The sequence below is a fragment of the Echiichthys vipera genome (genome assembly GCF_963691815.1).
Source record: "Echiichthys vipera genome assembly, chromosome: 15".
NCBI classification, from domain to species: domain Eukaryota; kingdom Metazoa; phylum Chordata; class Actinopteri; order Perciformes; family Trachinidae; genus Echiichthys; species Echiichthys vipera.
In genome coordinates this window covers 15028595-15049232 of record NC_139840.1, presented here as the reverse complement: position 1 = coordinate 15049232, position 20638 = coordinate 15028595, and the positions used below count along the sequence as shown (strand labels likewise).

At 42.8% G+C, this 20638-nt stretch overlaps 1 protein-coding gene across 4 annotated transcripts; it reads left to right on the top strand.

Moving 5' to 3' along the window:
* The first annotated feature begins 1066 nt into the window (after nucleotides 1-1066).
* eif4g1a (eukaryotic translation initiation factor 4 gamma, 1a) lies at nucleotides 1067-20109 on the top strand. 4 transcript variants are annotated; one of them, XM_083928696.1, is made up of 30 exons: nucleotides 1067-1476; nucleotides 3301-3427; nucleotides 3517-3603; nucleotides 3835-3867; nucleotides 4745-4924; nucleotides 5623-5722; nucleotides 8181-8332; nucleotides 8580-8672; nucleotides 9609-9684; nucleotides 9781-10812; nucleotides 10900-10988; nucleotides 11182-11362; nucleotides 11471-11604; nucleotides 11873-11992; nucleotides 12140-12529; nucleotides 12755-12901; nucleotides 13021-13257; nucleotides 13420-13524; nucleotides 13614-13904; nucleotides 14341-14561; nucleotides 14693-15234; nucleotides 15353-15474; nucleotides 15617-15789; nucleotides 15921-16046; nucleotides 16536-16617; nucleotides 16742-16840; nucleotides 17565-17708; nucleotides 17836-17917; nucleotides 18204-18344; nucleotides 18690-20109. In XM_083928696.1, exons 2-30 carry the CDS (start codon nucleotides 3353-3355, stop codon nucleotides 18869-18871), a joined length of 5436 nt encoding a protein of 1811 aa, XP_083784822.1. In that variant the 5' UTR covers nucleotides 1067-1476; nucleotides 3301-3352; the 3' UTR covers nucleotides 18872-20109. The 4 variants fall into 4 exon arrangements, with proteins under 4 accessions (XP_083784822.1, XP_083784820.1, XP_083784823.1 ...); XM_083928694.1 differs by having other exon boundaries at nucleotides 8181-8374; XM_083928697.1 differs by lacking the exon at nucleotides 3835-3867.
* The last annotated feature ends 529 nt before the right edge of the window (nucleotides 20110-20638 follow it).

Here is a 20638-nt window from a genome sequence, read left to right as displayed (position 1 = left end):
AATTGAAAATTGAGAGAGAAGATTTTCTCTTTTTTAAGCAAAAAGAAAAAGAAGATTTTCCAAATCTTTCCAAAAGGTGATACTAAATGGAAAAAAGCAACAGCCGTCATCAATGTCAGAAAATTTGGATATGTATGATTAGTAGGATAGATGTTGTGTAATAGCTTGAGATGTACAGTAATTCTCTAATTTTGCTAGAAATTAAAGATTTAAATGGGACAAACCAAGCTCTACTCCAGTTTGTGTCATTGAAGAGACATACGTCTTTCCATGAGGGGTTATTGCCCTTTTCCTATAAAAGCATCTTCTAATGTGTTTATTGGTACATTTGTAACTAATACATGGGATTTCATCTAAGTAAAGTGTCTGTTGAGGGTAAATAACCTTTTGTAGATTACTACAGCCTTTCATTGGCTCTTTCAAACCATTGGGGATACAATAAAACTATATTCATTGGGTTTGATGGGAAATCCTTTTTTTGTAGAAACATCTCATTATATGACCTTCATTGTTAAAAAGATCCTTTATTACAGTGGTTCTCAAACTTTGTACATGATGTACCACCTCAGTTAGTTTCAGGCTCTCGAGTCCCCCCACTAAGACCAATGTTAATATTCAGTAGCGTAGGCCGTCACTATTCAGCGACGGACAGAAAGGTTTATTCCTAATCAGAAGAGGATTTATTGTTGACTGTCTTCAGTTCTGACTTCAGTTTCAGAAGGACTGCTCTGAATATTCTCCTCCTGATCTGCACTTCTCTCAGGATTGAAGTGTTTTTAAACCAATAATTTTACCTCTGCTTACTCTCTTGCCTTTACATTTTAAAAGTTGTTTAACAGTTAATATACTCATTATCCCAAATTATTGTTTCATGTGGAGAAAAATTAACATTAACAGTAACATCATTTTCACGGTAATAAAGGCTGTTGATATAATTGTGAGTTACTTTGGATATAGCAATATTGTGGAGGTAAGGTTAAGCTCCTGTATCACGTGACCAAGGAAGCGGCATCAAAATTTAATTTTCCCGGAAGTTGCCCATGCGACTCGGAGGCGCACCGGCTCCACAGAGCAGAAACATCGCATTATGGCCTCGCAGTGAGCCTCCTGATGCGACAGTTGTGTACATACCTAACCGGCAATCCGTCACCATCGACGCCTTGATCATGGACCTCCGGTCCAGAGGCTTTTTTCGGGGCCATCGGAGTTGTCAATAGTACTCCTAAAGTACTATATTATTTGATTTTGAGCACTGTCACTTTTGCACGCCCGGGGATTTAAACCGCGGTGACAGTAGCAGCACTCACTCCATCTGCCGGTCTGCTAGCTAACGTTAGCTCGCTAAAGTCAGTAGCCAAGAAGGGCATCACTTTTTCTTTTGGAGTAACTAAAAGGACAACTACAACACCACTACGTTCATTAACAGAAGACTGGGCAGAGTTCCCATCTGTACAACATATTCACTATTGATTCCTGGTAAGAATAAAAACCTACCAACGGTAGCTTGAAGTAACGCTCGAGCTCGGCTTCATTTTTGTCAAAGGCACACAGGCTAATGTTGCTAATGTTAGCTGGTTGAACAGGCCCTGCCGGCTGTCAGTCCTCACACTGGGGGAGATAATACTATAACAGATAAAACCACACTAACGTGCATGTTTTGACGTTAGCTATAAGGTAGGTGCTTTGAACCTGAGGCTTTCGTAAGAGTTGTGTATTTATCTAACGTTAGCTGAACTGACAGCTCACGCTCGTGGCTAATCTTCAGTTGGTGACCGTTATCATCGAAGGTCTCGTGGGGTTAACGGCTAGTTAGCTCAAATAACGTTTAGTTACTATATGACGGTTTAATAACAGATTGTACTGTGTCTTTAGAGCTAACCCAGATGAAACCTGTCTTGTTACCATAAAATGGTCTCAAGTTTAATGTCAGAGTGATGGTTTTATATTCGCTCGCTGGGCCTGTAATTAAATACGGGGCTGGGCTAAACCGCTAACCAACATTAGCTTCAATGTAACCGCTGTCAGGTGTTGCAACATTATTATCGCTGTTGGGACCACCGGCTTGTTTGCTATTCACCAATTTCGATTAGTCAATATATTGTCATCAGCACAGTAAAACTATCAAACTGAGCTTGTAATTTTAAGGTTATAAGTGTGGACTCAATGTTCAGCCACGTAGCGTAACTAAGCAACATGTCTATGATAGTGTGGGACACGTAACGTTAGCCGGCTAACGATTTAACCTGGTTCTGCCTTGTTAGCAGGCCAGTAAAAAAGTAATTTCATCCTGTAACTTATCTAAGACACAATGGGGATATTTTGCCTCACTGCCTGTCACATTTTAATGGCTGTTCATAAGACTGCTAACAGCCATCTCTGCTGACAGAACCATATGGCAGCTTTACATTGATGTCCTGTCTAAAAGAAGCATGGCATGAGCTAGCAGCTAACGATAGTTCCTTGTCAGCAGGTGGATGACACGTCTGCTTGTAGTATTCATCAGATTTTTTTATTAATTCCAGCATGTCTTAGCTATTACTAGTGCCTGCAATACACTAATTTATTCGATCGTCCGTTTTGAAAGGGATATCGACTTTGTGTGGATTATTTGCACATGTAGCTATAGCACAACCAAGGGGGCATTGAAACCACTGTTAACACAGTAAATGAACTTTGACCTGAGGTATCCATTTTCTTAAATTCACTCAAACCAAGAGCGGTCCAAGAGATTTTGTGACAGTCTGGTATGAATTAGAAGTACATCTTCACTATTTAGGAGTTATCCCCATGAGCTATTTGCTCTTTTGTTGTTTGGCTAAGTCATGCTCATTCAGGAATGTGTTTTTTTGTTTGTTTTTACAGTCAATGCCACTTTTATTTTTTTTATTTTTAATAATTTGATGACCCCCATGACCCTTTTTTTCTGCTCAAACAACAGGATGTTTTAAGTGGAGGTTAAAACTCAAGTCCATTTCTGTCTGATTTGAGCAAGGAATCAGCAGATGATGTTAACACTAATTGCTCATGAAACTGCACAAATGAGCCATGCAATATGCAAGTGAACAACATTGTGGGAGTTGGTGGTGGTGTTATCATAGGCGAAACCACGGACCACACCCTCAATGCTGGATTAGATGGTGCCGCACTAAAGGTTCATGTCTTCATAGTGTTGAGTGATATCTAACCTGTATGACTGCATTTATAAATAGAGATCAAGTTTGAACTCCAATCAAGTTTCATCTCTATGCCTTTGAGTAATGTTTCATTCTTCTTTTTTATTATTGCTCCTCTTTTCCACAGCAAGGCTGGCAACACAAGGCCACCCTAATGCAGAACCACAAAAGAACGTGAAATGAACAAACCACCGCAGCCTATAACGGGACCCGCTTCTGTCCCAAACCCTGCCCCATCCCCTGGATTGACACAGGTGAGAGCAACTTACATTGTAGAATCTAAGTTGTTTTGATAGATTTAAGTTTGGTAACATCTGTTTTTACTCCATTCTCTACTCTAAAGGCCGCCTATGGTCCTGGACAGCCCCCGTCTCTTGTTTTTGCCACCCCTCCACCTCCACAAATGAACTCTGCACCACAGCCAAGACAGGTATTGTTCACAGCATGTTTTCTGCTCAGGTTTTTGCATTCAGTGTCTAGTATTCAATGTTTTTGCCTTGTATGGGAACCCTCCCTTTCCTACTCTTCCACAAAGACTTCAGACGCAGCTTCTTCTGCTACAAGGCTTTGGCTTAATCTGTATGTGTGTTTTGGCCTATTTGCCACATTTCTCCTTGAATGTCAACCTTGACTTCTTTCCTCTCTTCTGCTGTCCTCCCAGTTTGCTGCAGGCCCCCGTACTTTACACCAACAGGTACTAACACCCCTCACTTTTCCTTACATCCCCACTGTCAGCTTATAGTAATGCATGCTTTCAGTTCCACATGCTGGAGAATTAGATGAGAACGCTGAAGTGTTTATTAGAAAAGATAACTTTTCCGAATGTCCAGTTACATTGAGTTCTAGATCTTATTCTAGAAATGCATAATTCTCTCTAGGAAATTGTGCCATTTTTAAAGTTGTTGCAGGGTCACATTGTTTTAATAGCAGTGTTCACCCAGGCCTTATTTATTCATTATTCCTCCTGCACATAACAGTTTGATATTAAAGTGAACTGATTTTAGTACCTGCAGCATTCTAGCATTGCTTCACTGCTTGCATGCGCCTGCAGCCCGTAAAGTGATTCTTTAACCACTCAAAACTGGGACCCGCAGGATCTTACTTCTATACAGACTTGTACAAGATTGCATGTTGTTGTTTGAGCTTACTGTTCATTGCTAATAGATATTTTCAGCTCTCATAATCTCTACCTTCCACATTGTCTCTTGTCCTCATTTTCACCTTAATCTCACTCCCTCTCTTGCTCTCTGCTCATTTGTTGCGCGGCTGAAGGGTGGATACAGAGCATTACAGGTAACAGCTTTTCTCTTCGTCCCTCTCCCCCCTCTTAACTTGTGCTAACCTCAGTGTAGCAGGGAGGCATGACATTCTGTAGAGTTTAGGCTCCGTGTAACCCAAGAAATGAGCGCGCTGTACACATTGGCAGTTTCCGTGAGTGCTTCCAGCTCAGGTTAAGGCTGTGTATGACTGGACACACACGTAGTTAAAATGCTAAAAGCGCGCACCAGGTTTGCTTGTTCTGTGATGCACTCTTCATCCTCTGCCTTCGTTCTCCCTCCTCTCTTGTCTAGAATTACTATCAGAACCGACCAGCCATGGCCACTAGTGCTCCAAGGGTACAGACAAGTAGTGGCCCACGACCTGTCGGACCGGCTCACGTCTACCCACCCAGCTCCCAGATGATGATGATTTCACAGCAGCAGCTGTCTTTTGCTGGCTCCCCCCAGGGCTACTTCATCCCCCCTGGACAGGTTTGGTTCATATTAGTACTCATCCATTTGTTGAAAGGACACAGTCTACCCAGCAACCTGCCCACATGACAAGACAATGTTTCTCAATTATATTTGAAAAAGTTGGAGTCAAGGTCTAATACTTTTACGTGTTAACAAGTATAGATGCCAACCATTGTACCTGCTCCTGCAATGTGTGTGTAAACTAAATTGTTTAGGAAAGCCACTTTAACCTACTGGAGTTTCTGACAGATCACGGAGCTTGTTTTGCTGCCAAAGAGAAATTACATTTTTGACAAGTAAAAATGAGTTGAAAGCATTTTCTAAAGAAACAGATTGGGGATAAAATCATCTGTCAAGCTGCCAAGAATTACGAGTGTCACAGAATGTCACAATGAGACGCTCAAAAAGACTGAAATATTGAAGAGCCTGACAAGAGAGTGCATGAGCGTTTAACTGAAAGACATGTGTTATTTATCTTCTAAAGAAAATTAAAGGTTCTCATCTTTTTTGGGCTAATAGATTGTTTCTGTATAGATTGCAGAGATTGGCCTGACACTCTCCCAACTTAAAGGGATATTTGCACATTGTAAACCAGCTCTGATGAACAGTGTTCAGTGGAGGTTCCCCGGATGACATGAAACGGGTCATTTTGCATCAGATTGTAATTTTTCTATCTATTGTCTTGTTGTCTCTGACTCTTTATTTTGTCTATGCAGTACCGGACCCCATATATGCCTCCTACTCAGCAGTATCCAGTGACCAGCGGTACAGCAGGTTTTTATCCGGGAACTAGCCCTGCTGAGTACCCTGCTTATGGTGAGGCTTTTGATCAAGACCAACCTCAACCAAGCACAACTATAAACATGGAGGAATATCAGTTAAAAGGGCACACATCCTGAACACCAGAAGCCCAAATGAAGTACATTTCAATTTGAAGTAGTTTTAGTCCATATTTATTGGCACACCTCTTTGCCGCTAATGTATCGCTGGGTGTGTCATGGTTTTGCTTGGATGGTTGGTGCGTTAAATGTCTTTCTGGGTCAAAACACTGTTGTATGTGGTGAACTGCCAGTTGCATGTTGTCTGGCTTGATAGTGCTTTGGCCTGTGTTCTTTCTATCTGCAGTCTCACCTGACACTGCCTTACAGGTTCCATGAAATGGCTTTAAGACGAAATTTTGTCTTTTTCTTTTGCTGGATGCATGTCCATATCAACATGCTTTTGGGGTGAGATTTAATGTTAAGAGGGATCTAATTTGAGTACTAACGAGAGCTCAAATGTATCCAGGACAAAGACTCCAAAATGAAAGGCAAACATGAGTATTGCCACAACCACTGCACTTTTGACATCTTTGTATTTCATTTTTTTTTTAAATACCACCCCAAACACACTTCTTGTGTGACTTGTGTTACTGCTGCAAATACTCAGCTGCTGAAGAACAAATGTTGTTCTAAATATTTTTGAGGCTTTGGGTGTGTAAAACTAAAACCTCCCATTTTATTGCTACATACACTGCCCCAAGTGTGAAATTATTCAGAACTTAAAACAGATTTAAAGATATGCAATATAAGAATAAGATGCAGCCAGGAACACAAGGTAAGAATACATTAGAGACGTTCATTTCATGGGACCTTTTTAACACCCTGCTTCCTCTGGATCCTCTCATTAACTCATTCTGCATCTGTCTCTTCCTGCCCTCTCTCCTTCTTTCCTCCCTCTCCCGTCCCTCACTCCCTTCCTCTCGTTTGCTGCGTTGGTTCAGAGCCCTCTCTTGCTGCGAGGGAGAGGCGGGGTGGTGGGGGGAGAGGGAGCGGGCGAGAGAACGGCCGTCTCTCTCTCCACGGTGCTCCTCTCACCTCCCAGCGCTACCCTGGTGAGTAGTGCGTGTGCTTGTGTGTTGGTCAGTGGGCTTTAGTGGCAAAAAGTTCTCTGTGGCACTTCCTGTCTCCTATGTGTTGTTTTTATTCCTAACACGTTTACTTTTATATACAAATGGGTTACTGAGAGAATGTCACATGCATAAAAACATTCATTCTACTATGAATATCTTTAATAAATATAGGGCTGATAGTATTAATGATATTCATCGTCAATCTGTCTGTTGATTTTTAAAATTATCGGTTAGGGGGCGGCTGGTGTCTCGGTGGTTAGAGCAGTCTCCCCAAGTAAAGAGGCAGAAGGTCCTCGAGGCCGCAGGATCGACTCCGACCTGCGGCCCTTTGCTGCAGGTCTCCCCGTTTCTCTCTCACCCCATTTCCTGTCTGTCCTATCTAATAAAAGGCTTGAAAAACTGGCAAAAAAGAATCTTCAAATAAAATGTATCGGTTATAAAATCTCATAAAATGGTGAAAAATCAGCATTTCCCAAAGCCAGATGACTTCTTCAAATGTCTTTTGTCCCAAACTCAAACATATTCCATTTGTCATAGAGGAGCAAATAAACCGGAAAATATTCACACTTATGAAGCTGGAATCAGAGAATTCTGACTTTGTTTTTCCTTAAATTACTCGAATTGAATAATCATCAGCAAAATAGTTGGCGATGAATTGAATAGTTGATAACTAATCAATTAATAGACTTATCGTTCTTATGGCGAGCTGAAAAGTCGACCTGCGGATTTCTTGCTAGCTGGGCTGAAATTCCACGCTGCAGATTTTTATTAAATTAGGAATTTCATGTGATTCCCATGAAATAAATCATTTTTATTTATAATCAGAAGCTAGCAAGTGATGTTTGCTGTGTTCATTTACTACATAGCACGTAAACACGCCGTTTCTCTCCAACCTTCAGTCTGGATGTTTCTTTTAGATTGAATAACTTCATGATTGACATTCACACAGGCTACCTGTAACACCTGTCGTGTCATTTGTTCAGTTCAACTCTGCCACTGCAGTATAGCAGCAACGTCACTCAATGGCACAACATATAAATTAGCCTGCAGGTTAGCCTATGCGTATATAATCTGTACAAATTCATACTTTGCTTTGACCTTGACACACACACCTTCTATAGTCTCATAGCGTGGTATCTTGCTTTTGTGTTTCTACAGGACTCTCCACTCTGTAACTGCAAAATGTTTTTCTATTAAGATCAAAATGTGAAAACCCACAAACGGCCTGGCAGGTTTTCACAAAAATCATGTCAAATAAAAAATCTTGGGTCATTACTACAGGGAAAGAATCCTGTGACTCCTGGATGGATCGTTATTGCGTCTTTGGCTTGAGTATTGTTCTATTTTCATTCTGTTTTATTTTGTTTGATTTTACTGTTACAGCAGGAGCATACTATCCAGCTCAGCCGCAGTACCCTCCATCTGTCCAGCCAGCACAGGTCATGATCAACCCCGCCCAGCAACAGCAACAAGCCCCGCCTCCTCAGCAACCACCGGCACAGCCACAAGGGCCGCCAAAGAGGGAACGCAAACCGGTAGTGTGTCACAACAAAAGGGCAGCGCGCCTCTTGTCTGAGGTCAAAAAAAAATTTTGAATGGCAGAAAGTGTATTGTCTATTCAATGTCGAACTTTCCCTTTTAACTGAAAATAACAATAGTATTTATCATGATGGGTGGTGGCTATAGAGCAGTAGTGACAGCATCATTACACCCTGTCTGTATTTTAATGTTGCATACATGTTTTGTGGAAACCTTACCAATATTTACCTCGTCTGCTTATAGATAAGAATACGAGATCCCAACCAAGGCGGGCGGGATATCACAGAGGAGATCATGTCGGGTGGAAGGTCCACCACCACACCTACTCCCCCACAGGTAAGAGGCATTTTGTGAAGACCAGCTTTATGGACTCATTTAAACTCTGATCTGAAGCAAACATGGCTGTGTTCATGTTTAAAGAGGATTCTTTTTTTGAAAACAAATAATGACTCGTGTTTGTCATTCTGGGATAAAGGCAAGATTTTCTTATTTTAGAAATTTAAATTGATGTCAGTTGTTATGTACTGACTTAAAGTACTGTATGTGTGAAAATTAAGTAAATCACAGACTGTTCTATCTTAAACTCAAGTTGTTTAAAAAAATGCAATTCTGACTTTCATTTTTTCTACACAGTTAGTCGTTAGTCTTAAATTGAAATAAAAAAACTATTATTTGCCATTTAATGTCTTATTATTTAATTACATATGACATAACTGATTAATTAAAATATCGCTCGAGCAGATCATTAAATGAAATTCGGTTGGTCTTTATGAACAAAGGACACATTTTCTGAGAAAACAAAGTGCAGCTTAGAAAATTCTTTACTCACCAGCTCCCAATTTATTTTCATAGAGGTGATTGCATGTTTCCACATCTCTGTGATAACATGTTATCAGCACTGCTCAAATCCAGCATAGGGCTTTAAAGAACAAGCGATACAAAGCCAATGCAGATACACACAAATATGCACTAAATGTTTTCAGCCGTCCTTATATTTTCAAGTGTCTTGTTACTTATTTTCATCAGTACATTGCGTTACCAGCTCAGTTCGTCAAGACCTACGAAACACTTACAGTAGAATACACAGGACCCACTAAACTCTTATAAATGATCAGAGCTTAATCAAAATGTCTGAACTAAAAGTAAAAATGGTTTCATAAAGATTGTATTGTAGGGCTCCTGTGATAGATTGCATTGATTGCATGTAGTTTATAAAATGACATCTTAATCATTAAATCTTTAAAAACACTTCATACTGTTTTGTGACTGTAGGCCTTGACAGCAGATGTAAGTCCTGCACAGACCAACGGTGAAGTTACACAGCCTGCTACTACAGTGACTAGAAGAGGTGAGTACATTTTCTCAGTTTTGGTGTACATAAAAAAATGCAACATGGCTGTATTACACGTTTCCTGATTGTTATTCCGTTTGTTTCACCACCCAGAAGAAAACACTGAACTCCCCGCTAGCGCTGAAACTCCACCACCTCCTACCACAGCAAATACAGAGCCTGTGGTGGAGGCCAAAGAGGAAACGGACAACCAGATGACACCGCCTGCTGAGTTATCAATACAATCTGTAGCCCCTGCAGCTGCTGTTGAGGTGCCATCCCCATTGATAAAGGACCTGCAGTCTCCCTCTTCCCTCCCTGCAGTAGCATCTACTTCTACTCCTGCTGAAGCAGAAATTAAAGTTGATACTAAAGTTGGTGACACAGTGGATGCTCCTGTTGGCCCTTCTGCATCATTAGCAGCACAAGAGGCGCCTGTCAAAATGGAAGAGACACAGCCTCCCCCAACTCCAGCTGAGAAGGTAGCAGAAAAGGAGGAAAAGATAACCGAGGAAGTGCAGAAATTGGAAAAAGAGGAGCAGGTGGCCAGCGCTAAGTTGGAGCCTGCAGTTGAGGTTGCTGCAACAATAACCCCTGATAACGAGGCAATAGAAGAAACCGCTACAAAGACAGAAACTGAAGTTTTTCTAGCTCCACCCACTGCACAGGAACCTGCTACTCCACAGACCCAGAACGTTGCCCCGAGTTCTGCCCCTGAACCTGAACCTGAACCCACACCGGCTGAAGCTGCAGAGCCTCTTCTCTCCAACGGCCTCCCTCAGGACGCTGAGGAACTATCCGAAGAAGTGGCATTTTCAGACACTACATCCCTCGACAAACCTGATGCTTCTCAATCTCAGGAATCCACACCTGTGGCTAAAACGGTAATGCCTGCTCAGGAGGAGGAGAAGGAGAAGGGGGAGGAGGAGGAGGAGGAGAAGAAGGAGGAGAAGAAGGAGGAGAAGAAGGAGGAGAAGAAGGAGGAGGAGAAGGAGGAGGAGAAGGAGGAGGAGAAGGAGGAGGAGAAGAAGGAGGAGAAGAAGGAGGAGGAGGAAGAGGAAATGAAAGAGGAAGAGAGGAAGGAGAAAAGTGAGGATGCCCCTCCTGTCTCCGTTAGTGGCCCTACAGAGGAATTTACTATGCAAGGTGGGACAGAGTTGATAACGGTTCGCATTTATGATCGTCATGTGTCATACTAGATTTTAATGTCAACACTGTGTTCTTTTCTTGAAGCTGCAACGTCTGTGCCAAAGAAGAGGAAGAACATGAAGGAGTTAAACAAGAAGGAGGCCATTGGAGACCTCCTGGATGCCTTCACAGAGGTGTGTATCAGTCCAGATGACAACATAGAAGATTGAAATTAACACAAGGTCATGGTGTTTAAGTGTCTCATGGGTTTCAGCTGTATCATTAATATTTTGGAGGATATTTACTTTTAAAACAGTACATTCTCTGACGAGTAACTGGGTTATCTTAATGCTTATTTGTTTCTTCTTGTTTGTTTTTCTGCCCCAGGAGCAAGAAGCCAAGCCTGCTCCTGAACCCTCGTCCACTCAGGCCGACCCTGTCCCTGTTACGCCGCCTGAACCCCCTGCTGAGGTTGTAGATGAGACCTGGGAGGAGAAAGAGGACAAGCAGAATGCAGAACCTAAAGCCACAACTGAGCCAACTGAGCAGAAATACCAGTACAAAGAAGGTAGTTTGTGACTAAGATTCTCGAAACTACACCATGAAAGTTTTCTGCATGCAGTTGAACTGTAACAGCTGCTGTTTTTATATGTAATATTTCTAATACATCCCTCAGAACAATGGAAGCCTTTAGACCCAGAAGACAAAAAGCGGTACGACAGAGAGTTCCTCCTGGGCTTCCAGTTTATCAGCGCCAGTATGCACAAACCCGATGGCTTGCCCATCATCAGTGATGTAGTACTGGACAAGGTAGGGAATGTTTTACATAATTTTTCTGTGGATTGAAATAATAATGTCATTCATGTGTGGCAGTAAGGACAAATAAGTGGATATTTTAGTTGTAATAGGTTTTTTTTTATTTTTTTTTTTAGTATATTACTTTTGACCTCACTAGCACAATTAATTTAATATATATTGTGATTATGATAGATATTGAGGAAACTTGACATCCATCTTGTCAGTGTTTTATATTTTTGTATTGACACTAAGGTCATTTTTGCTTTTTCTTTGACTTCAGGCAAACAAGACTCCAATGCGGCCTGCTGACCCTGCTCGAATGATGAATGTTGGTCCTGATTTTACTCCCTCTTATTTGGGGAATCTTGGGAGCAGATCAGTGGGAGGACCCCGAGGCCCAGTGAGTTAATTTATCTCTTCACTTTCTGGGGAGATGTCTTATGAAAGGAAGTTTGATTATGGTGGTAATCACACTTCCATGCATTTGTTTTGTTGAATTTAGTTTTCTAACTTTTCTAAATATGCATCCCATCCCCTTCCTTTTTAGCCACCTGGACCACGTCGCTCCCAGCAGGGTCAGAGGAAAGAGCCCAGGAAAATCATCAGCAGCATGTCCCTCAGCGACGACGTGCAGCTCAACAAGGCGGAGAAGGCCTGGAAGCCCGGAGTGAAGAAGTCCACACGAGGCCGCGGCAGTGAGGAAGTCCAAGACGACGATCCCGAACAGGCCAAGACTCAAGAGGTGTTCAAGCGTCTGCGAAGTATCCTCAACAAGCTGACCCCTCAGAAGTTTCAGGAGCTGATGAAACAAGTGACAGATCTGAAGATAGACACAGAGGAGAGGCTGAAGGGAGCCATTGACCTCATCTTTGAGAAGGCCATCTCAGAGCCCAACTTCTCTGTGGCCTACGCCAACATGTGCCGCTGCCTTATGGGGGTAAGTCGTGTGATTTTTGTCTGGATGTTATTATTTGCTCCACTATCTTCTGTTTTGGGTCATGTGTCTGAGCCACTAAATGTCCATGATTGAATTGATGAAGCACACTTTAATCACTCTTCATTTTCTGTTAAACATTTTTTAATCAAGTGTTTAAGCCATATAATTATCTGAGAGAGATGCATATTCAAAAACGTAATTATATCCAATGTTTTCCTCCTCCAGTTGAGAGTCCCCACCTCAGACAAGCCAGGACAAAGTGTGAACTTCCGCAAACTGCTGCTTAACCGCTGCCAGAAAGAGTTTGAGAAGGACCAGGATGATGATATAATCTTTGAGAAAAAGCAAAAAGAAATAGATGCTTCAGAAGAGGTAGGAAATGTGATCTTGTACCATCACTATCACAGCCACCACAGTCTTTGTTTATTTAGACTAAACTGATGATATTATCCTACCACTAAGCGCAAACTCGTACTTGTATCTGCTTTCAGGGAGAGGAGCGTGAGCGCTTAAAGGTGGAGCTGCAGGACTCCAAAGACCAGGCCCGCCGTCGTTCACTGGGTAACATAAAGTTCATTGGCGAGCTCTTCAAGCTGAAGATGCTGACAGAGGCCATCATGCACGACTGCGTAGTGAAACTACTGAAGAATCATGATGAAGAGTCTCTTGAGTGTCTCTGCAGGCTGCTCTCCACAATCGGCAAAGACCTGGACTTTGAGAAGGCTAAGGTAAGTAATGCATGAACTCAATCATTCACTAGGCCGCTGATTATTAATGATGAGCTTGAGGAACTGAAGAGATAATTCTCTAAATCTGTCTCACTAATTCATCTATACTGAGGTTGACATTTTGTAGTCATGACTCACTTTTTCCTGTGTCCCCCCTGTTAGCCTCGTATGGATCAGTATTTCAACCAGATGGACAAGATCATCAAAGAGAGAAAAACCTCATCTAGAATCCGTTTCATGCTACAAGATGTCTTGGATCTCAGAACGGTAATTATGAATCCATCAATAACGAGATATTGGCAGTTGCTGGAGCCGTTACAAACAGTTTATAACTGTCTCCCATCTCTGATCTACAGAGCAACTGGGTGCCTCGTAGAGGAGACCAGGGTCCTAAAACAATCGACCAAATCCACAAGGAGGCTGAGTTGGAGGAACACAGGGAACAGATCAAAGTTCAGCAGCAGCTTCTGTCCAAGAAAGAAAGCGGAGGAGGCAGCGGTGGCAGGATGGGAGGCAACATGGGGGGCAGAGGCTCTCACAATCAAGGAGGTGGCCGGAATAGCCAGCCTCAGGACGAGGGATGGAACACGGTGCCCATCTCCAAGAACAGACCCATCGACACCACCCGCCTTAGCAAGATCACAAAGGTAAAGTCCAAGTCAAACAAAGAAGTTTACACTACATCTGTCTAGAATCTTGGTCTCTGTTTTCATTCTGTTTCACTCAAGGCCTTGACACTTGTCATTATAGTCACAGTGTTTTGAGTCATGAAATGTTTTTTGGGTCCCCCATGATTATTCGCCCAAGTCTTGCACACCAAGACCCTGAGAACACATGGTGCACTATTTTGTCACCGCTCTGATCAAACATGTCATTTTGCAGTTGCATCTGTTCTTATTCTTGCGAGGCAACCACCGAAACACCAATCCTTAGCCTAACCAGGAGCGAGTAAAACTGTCTTATCAGGGCCTTATTCTGTTGAGCCACAAGCCTTTCCGAATGAAACTCTCCAGTTGAACCTGATACTTTGGGATAAATGTATGTAACTTGTTTTGTTAATGTATCTTTTGTGTTTCCCTTCAGCCTGGTTCTCTGGATTTCAACAATCAACTGTTGGCTCCAGGGGGAAAAGGCATGTGGGGTAGCTGGGGCAAAGGCAGCAGTGGAGGAACTGGAGCAAAACCTGCAAGCGGAGAGCCAGATTCTGGTCGTCCAGCTACCAGCACTCTCAACCGCTTCTCAGCCCTGCAACAGTCTGGATCGGTGTCGTCTTCATCAGACTCTGATCGCAGAGCACCTCAGAGGTATTCAGCAGCTGCAGATATTTTCTCAAGTGAAATGTTTTGTCCCTGTGCTTTGCTCCTATTGTCCTCTCCTTTTTTTTAATGGCACAACATGGTTATAAATGTATTTCTGTGTCGCTTACAACCATCAGGTCAAGCTCCAGCCGTGAGCGTGGTGGCGACAGAGACAGGGGTGATAGGGATCGGTTTGACCGATTCGATCGCAACGAGGGACGGGAAGGTCGTGACGACAGGAGCAACCGGAACCAAATCACCAAGAGAAGCTTCAGCAGAGAGTCACAGGAGCGGGGCGGGAGAACTGGAGACCTCAGGGCTGCGACTGAACCTGTGCGCCGCGTTGCCAGCATGACCGATAATAGGGACCGCGGAAGCAGGGACCGTGGAAGCAAAGACAGAGGAAGCAGGGACCGCGGAAGCAGGGACCGTGGAAGCAAAGACAGAGGAAGCACGGACCGCGGAAGCAGGGACCGCGGAAGCATAGACAGAGGAAGCAGGGACCGCGGAAGCATAGACAGAGGAAGCAGGGACCGCGGAAGCATAGACAGAGGAAGCAGGGACCGCGGAAGCATAGACAGAGGAAGCAGGGACCGCGGAAGCATAGACAGAGGAAGCAGGGACCGTGGAAGCAAAGACAGAGGAAGCCGGGACAGAGCCCCAAGCAAAGATCTCCCAGGTGAAAAACTTACAAAGCAAAAGGGAAAATTTGAAATTGATATTATGGTTGAAAGATGTCCCGGAGGAAAACCTGGAATGATATTAAACTCTTATTGTCACTTTTTTTTTTTCTGCAGTGAAGCGTGAGAGCACCCAAACTCCTCCTCCCTCTCTTCCAAAACCTGCCTTGAGTGAAGAGGAGTTGGAGAAGAAGTCGAACGCCATCATTGAAGAATACCTTCACATTAATGACTTGAAGGTACCAAAATGACACCATGCAAACTTGCAGGCAACACATTTTACTTAAAAGTATGGTTATTATCAGGCTTAACCAGCAAATACTGGGAATATGAAACCACTCTGATGGCCAGCGTCCTGTGCATTTTCTGTTGCTGCTGTAGGAGGCATTGCAGTGTGTGACAGAACTCAAGAGTGCCTCACTGCTCTACGTGTTTGTGCGGAACAGTGTGGAATCAACGCTTGAGCGCAGCACCATTGCTAGAGAACACATGGGCCTGTTGCTGCAACAACTTGTCAAGGCAGAGATATTGCCCACAGAACAGTACTACAAAGGGTGAGCTTTAACAGGAAAAAAACATTGCACTCTTTTTTCACCTTGTGCATCCTTATTTGCTCTTGGCTGACTGAAATGTAACTTATACGTTGAAAGTGAGATTGAGTGCCGTGTGCTTTTTCTGACCGTAGTCTAGAAGAGACCCTGGAGGCTGCGGAAGACACAGCCATAGATATACCTCACATCTGGCTGTACCTGGCTGAACTCATTACCCCCATGCTCCATGAGGGAGGCATCCCTATGGGACAGCTCTTCAGGTGAGCTACAACGCTGGAAGTCAGCAAAAATAATGAAATCAACTAAGTCTAAGGAAGCTCAGTTCCTGTAGATGGAGATCGGTCAGAAATCAATTGAAACTTTAGCATTGGATCCTCTAGATTGAACAAGTATGATTCTTTTTCATTTGTTTTTTTAAGTCAGTGAGAGATGGCAACATTTTCAGTGCTTTGGCCTTAAGCATGTGTTGTGATAAGACAGATTTTCCACATGCTGCTCAAAAACATCAAACCTGAGTCAGACACATTTTTCAGCAAATATTACAGAGGTGTCTGTCGATACTCTCACGTCTATCATTCCCCTTTCTTCACTTTTCTTTTCACAACAGTCAACTCGAAGCTTACTTTTTGCCTCAAGTACAACTTTTTACTGGTTTTTACTAATTATGGTAATAAATCAAACAGCTGAATAAAAATTTAGTTCAAAGAAAGTGGAAAGCATAATTCAGTGTATGTGTGTTGCGTCTTCAGGGAGATCTCCAAGCCTCTCGTGCCTCTGGGGCAGGCGGGTGTGCTGCTGGTACAGATCCTGAAGTTGCTCTGCAAAGAAATGGTACGTCCTACAGAATCCCTTTAACATCTGTTTCATTCCATCCTGTTGTACACAAAAACATCCTAATACTTGCAGTTTGACAGTTTTGACTCAGTGGAGCAAATTGTTTTTTTCCCACCATCAGACCCCAAAGAAGGTCGGGGCCATGTGGACAGAGGGCGGACTGAATTGGAGCAATTTCTTGCCCGAGGATGAAGACGTCAACAAGTTTGTCACTGATAAGGTCTGTAGGCTGCAACACTACAACACAACACAAACGACTCAAAACAACTGGTGCCTGGGTAGAACGACAGGAGGGGAGGACATGGGTGCAGTAACACCACGCCGATGGAGCTCGTTCTTAATTTTGGTTCCTTGAAACTCTGATCATTTTTCAGTCGCCCTTACTGACAGAACTTCCAGAGTCTCACTGTCTCTCCAGTTTGACATTTTTGTTGCCAGCTTTGTGTAAATCACCCTTCGTCTTCATCTTTGGAGGTTTATTCTCTTCCGCTGTTGGCCGCAGCATTATACAAGCATAATCGACACGTCCGTTCGCTCTCCATGAACACAACTGAGAATAAACAGCTGTATTCACATACGGGCTCTCTCGGAGATTAAACTCTTTGAACGAGGATAAACTGATGTCCGCTCAGGCTGACTTTTTACTTTTTCGCGTTCTCACATACAGCACCACCAGGCAATTTGATAATTTAATGTGTGAAAGGGGCTGTAAATGGAGATTTCAAGCTCTCATACAGAGAAGGCTCGAGTTGCAGTTGTGTTTTGGTCGTTTACACACACACACACACACACACACACACACACACACACACACACACACACACACACACACACACACACACACACACACACACACACACACACACACACACACACACACAAATTTAAAACCAGTTGATCACTTAATAATGTCTTCAATTTATTTTCTTTGTAACATTATTTAGAAAGTGGAGTTCACCACAGGAGAGGAGGTGGAGTCAAAGGATGTCGATGAGAAGAAGGTCCTCACTGGAGAGGAGCTCAGCAAACAGCTGGACCGCCTCCTCCAGGACAAGGCCAACAACCAGCGCATCAGAGACTGGGCTGAGGTGTGTGAAATGTACTAGTGATGTCGCTCATGTTTTACATCAGACTTTTATCATCCCATGTGTTTTTGTTTTTTTCAAATTCAATAGAAAAATCTACATGAGTAATTTTTCCCCATTTCTTTTTCAGGCTAACTTGGACGACGAGCAAACCGCTTCCAACCAGTTTGTACGAGCATTGATGATGTCAGTGTGTCAGTCTGCCATCATATGTAAGTGTGACTAATGCAGCGTGTAGAAGTAAGGGCTGTCTTTTTTTGGCTAAAATGATCCAATAGTTAGTTGCCACAGTTGGTCTTTTCATCTCACAGCGGCAACGTGAATTCTCCTTATTGAAAATTCTCCAGCATCACTGAATTATCGATGTTCAGTGATGATTAATTCCCAATTCGCAACTCACAATATGTGATTGATAATGCGAGCCTGTAAAGTAAACATTTTTCCATGACAAACAAGAAGTTTTATCACAATTTATGAATTTGTCTCTCCTTGTTTCAGGTGACAACCCGTACAGGGTGGATGCCCGGCAGATCAGCCAGAGGGCCAGTCTGCTGCAGAGGTTCCTCTCTGATGAGCAGAAGGAGCTGCAGGCCCTCTACGCCCTCCAGGCTCTGATGGTGCACATGGAGCAGCCAGCGAGTGAGTATTATTCTACCTGGAGAGTGCCAGCAGTAATGCTAAACATACAGAGGTGGACAAAATAACAAAAACCTCACCATACAGAAGCCCTCAAGTACTCTTTTGTAATTGCCAACTGCAAGTCCATTTCTCAATTCTAAGTTAATGTAACATGGCGAGGGAACAGTCTAAATTGCATGATGCTGATAAAAACAGGATAAACGACAGCCTTAAACTGATCTAGTAATATTGTCACCAAACTAAACAGTATGAGCTCATGTTTACTGCAGGGCTGTTTTTCTCCTCTGCAGCAAACTGTTATTTCTATGTCAGCTCAATATTGACTTCTGTGTTCTGTCTCTGCAGACCTGCTGCGGATGTTCTTCGACGCCTTGTACGACGAGGACGTTATTAAAGAGGAGGCCTTCTACAAATGGGAAACTAGCAAAGACCCTGCAGAGCAAACAGGCAAAGGTGTGGCCTTGAAATCAGTCACCGCCTTCTTCACCTGGCTCCGCGAGGCCGAGGAGGAGTCTGACAAGGAATAAATGACTGAAGTGAAAGCTGCCGCCCCCCTTTGGCAAGGCGGGGGCTCTGCAGGCGGCTGCAGAGAGTCATGGACAATATTGCCAGAGAGGCAGACTCAAATCAATCCTCAATGAGGATAAGTCTTTATTATTTTTTTTCTTTCCTTTGAGGGATGGACTCAAAACAATCATTTCTCTCTTCCCTCCCTCTCTTGCTTCCTCATTATTTCCCCACCTGCTTGTCACAGCAAGTGTCCTCATCAAATAAACTTGAAAACTGATTCAGCAGGATTGCTTGTTAACGAGGTGTGAAGTATCCCACATCACTACGAAACTCTTTTTCTCACAATAACACAAACCAAGAGGCTGCTTTTTTATGGTCCTAGATCATTAGAACGCCTAACATCCTATCTGATCCGCAAGAATAAACAGCAGGGTGTGTGGTGCAGTGGGTTCCCTGATACGTGGGTATCGTCATGCCATAATGTGTGTTCAATCCAAACTCAGCTCTTATGTCTTTGTCCCTTTCTGGAGTGTGCAGCATGACTGAAGTGTGTTTCTATTAATGATACAGTGGACGAAACGTCAAAAGACAAATGTACATGAACTAATCTTAACTTGATGGATGGAGTTTTTAAAAAGCAAAGGTTGTCTATTAACTCTTCTTGTTTCCCATCATGAACTTACAGGGGACAGAAATGTGGAGGACTTGTGTTGACCTTTTGACCTTGACTACTAGGGGGTGGTCTTAATGCTTCCTCTAAGCCATCCTCTCCCATCCCCAGTAGTGAACCACACTGACTTTTCATCTTTACCTCTTCTATACTTAAACCTGAGCTGTCGTAGAGGACACTTAATGACCCAATCACCGTTAAAACTTGAAATCTACAGAAAATTGACTTGATGGAAATATATAAAGTTGAAAACAACACAGAAATGATCCGAAAGCCTTTTCTACTTTAAGTGGAAACTCATTTCAGGAGCATTCTGTATATATATAATAATAATAATAATAATTAAAAAAAAAAAAAAATCTTTTTCAGTTTTATTTTTCAGAAACGATAAATTGCTGATGTAATTGCAGTGTATCCTTTTCCAACAGAAACAGCAGTTGTCCAGATGCAGAGAGGTGCTTTAGATAATCCATTGATTATTAGTTGTATTGAAATTTTGTAAATATTTTTTTTTTTGCTTTCTTTATTTAAGAAATTATTGCTTCTTTTGCATCCGGAACTGGAAAGATGAGGTAACGGAACATTGCAAATAAAGGACTTATTAAGTTGCTGAGCGGAGTTTTGCACAAGTCTGTCTGAAACATGTCGGCCGTCCCGGTGCTGTTGTGGTTGTTCAGACCGTTTCAAAGCTGTAACCACTCTGAATGTGTCCCAGTTTATTTCCTGTTAATGAATCTGAATGACATCAGCTGACAGGAAGTTCACAAGGACCCAGGCTGTTGCCTAGCAATGGAATATCACTGAAATGGTCTACAGAGATGGTCCAGATTGACTGACATTATCACCAATCCACATTAAACAGCTGAGGGCTCATGTCACCTGCACAATACACAGTTACATGCAATAAAGTAGATTTTTAATTTGGAGAGAATGGGAGAGAAAAGGTTGATTTGGTGCCGCTGTGTAGGTTGGATTAACCCTGGGGTTACCAACCACTCATAATTCCCTCTGGCGCCTTGAAGCACCCGTATTATACAGAGCACACAGCAGACAACATGGCACTGTAGTGTCACTATAATTTATGTGTCAAAAATATTTAGTATACAATGATGTT

What these genes read in the sequence shown, in the direction of transcription:
- eif4g1a (XM_083928694.1), top strand. Translation starts at nt 3,353, where the DNA reads ATGAACAAACCACCGCAGCCTATAACGGGACCCGCTTCTGTCCCAAAC. An exon ending in CCACACCTACTCCCCCACAG is followed by an intron (nt 8,673 to 9,608) that starts GTAAGAGGCATT and finishes TTGTGACTGTAG; the next exon opens with GCCTTGACAGCAGATGTAAG. An exon ending in AGAGGAATTTACTATGCAAG is followed by an intron (nt 10,813 to 10,899) that starts GTGGGACAGAGT and finishes CTTTTCTTGAAG; the next exon opens with CTGCAACGTCTGTGCCAAAG.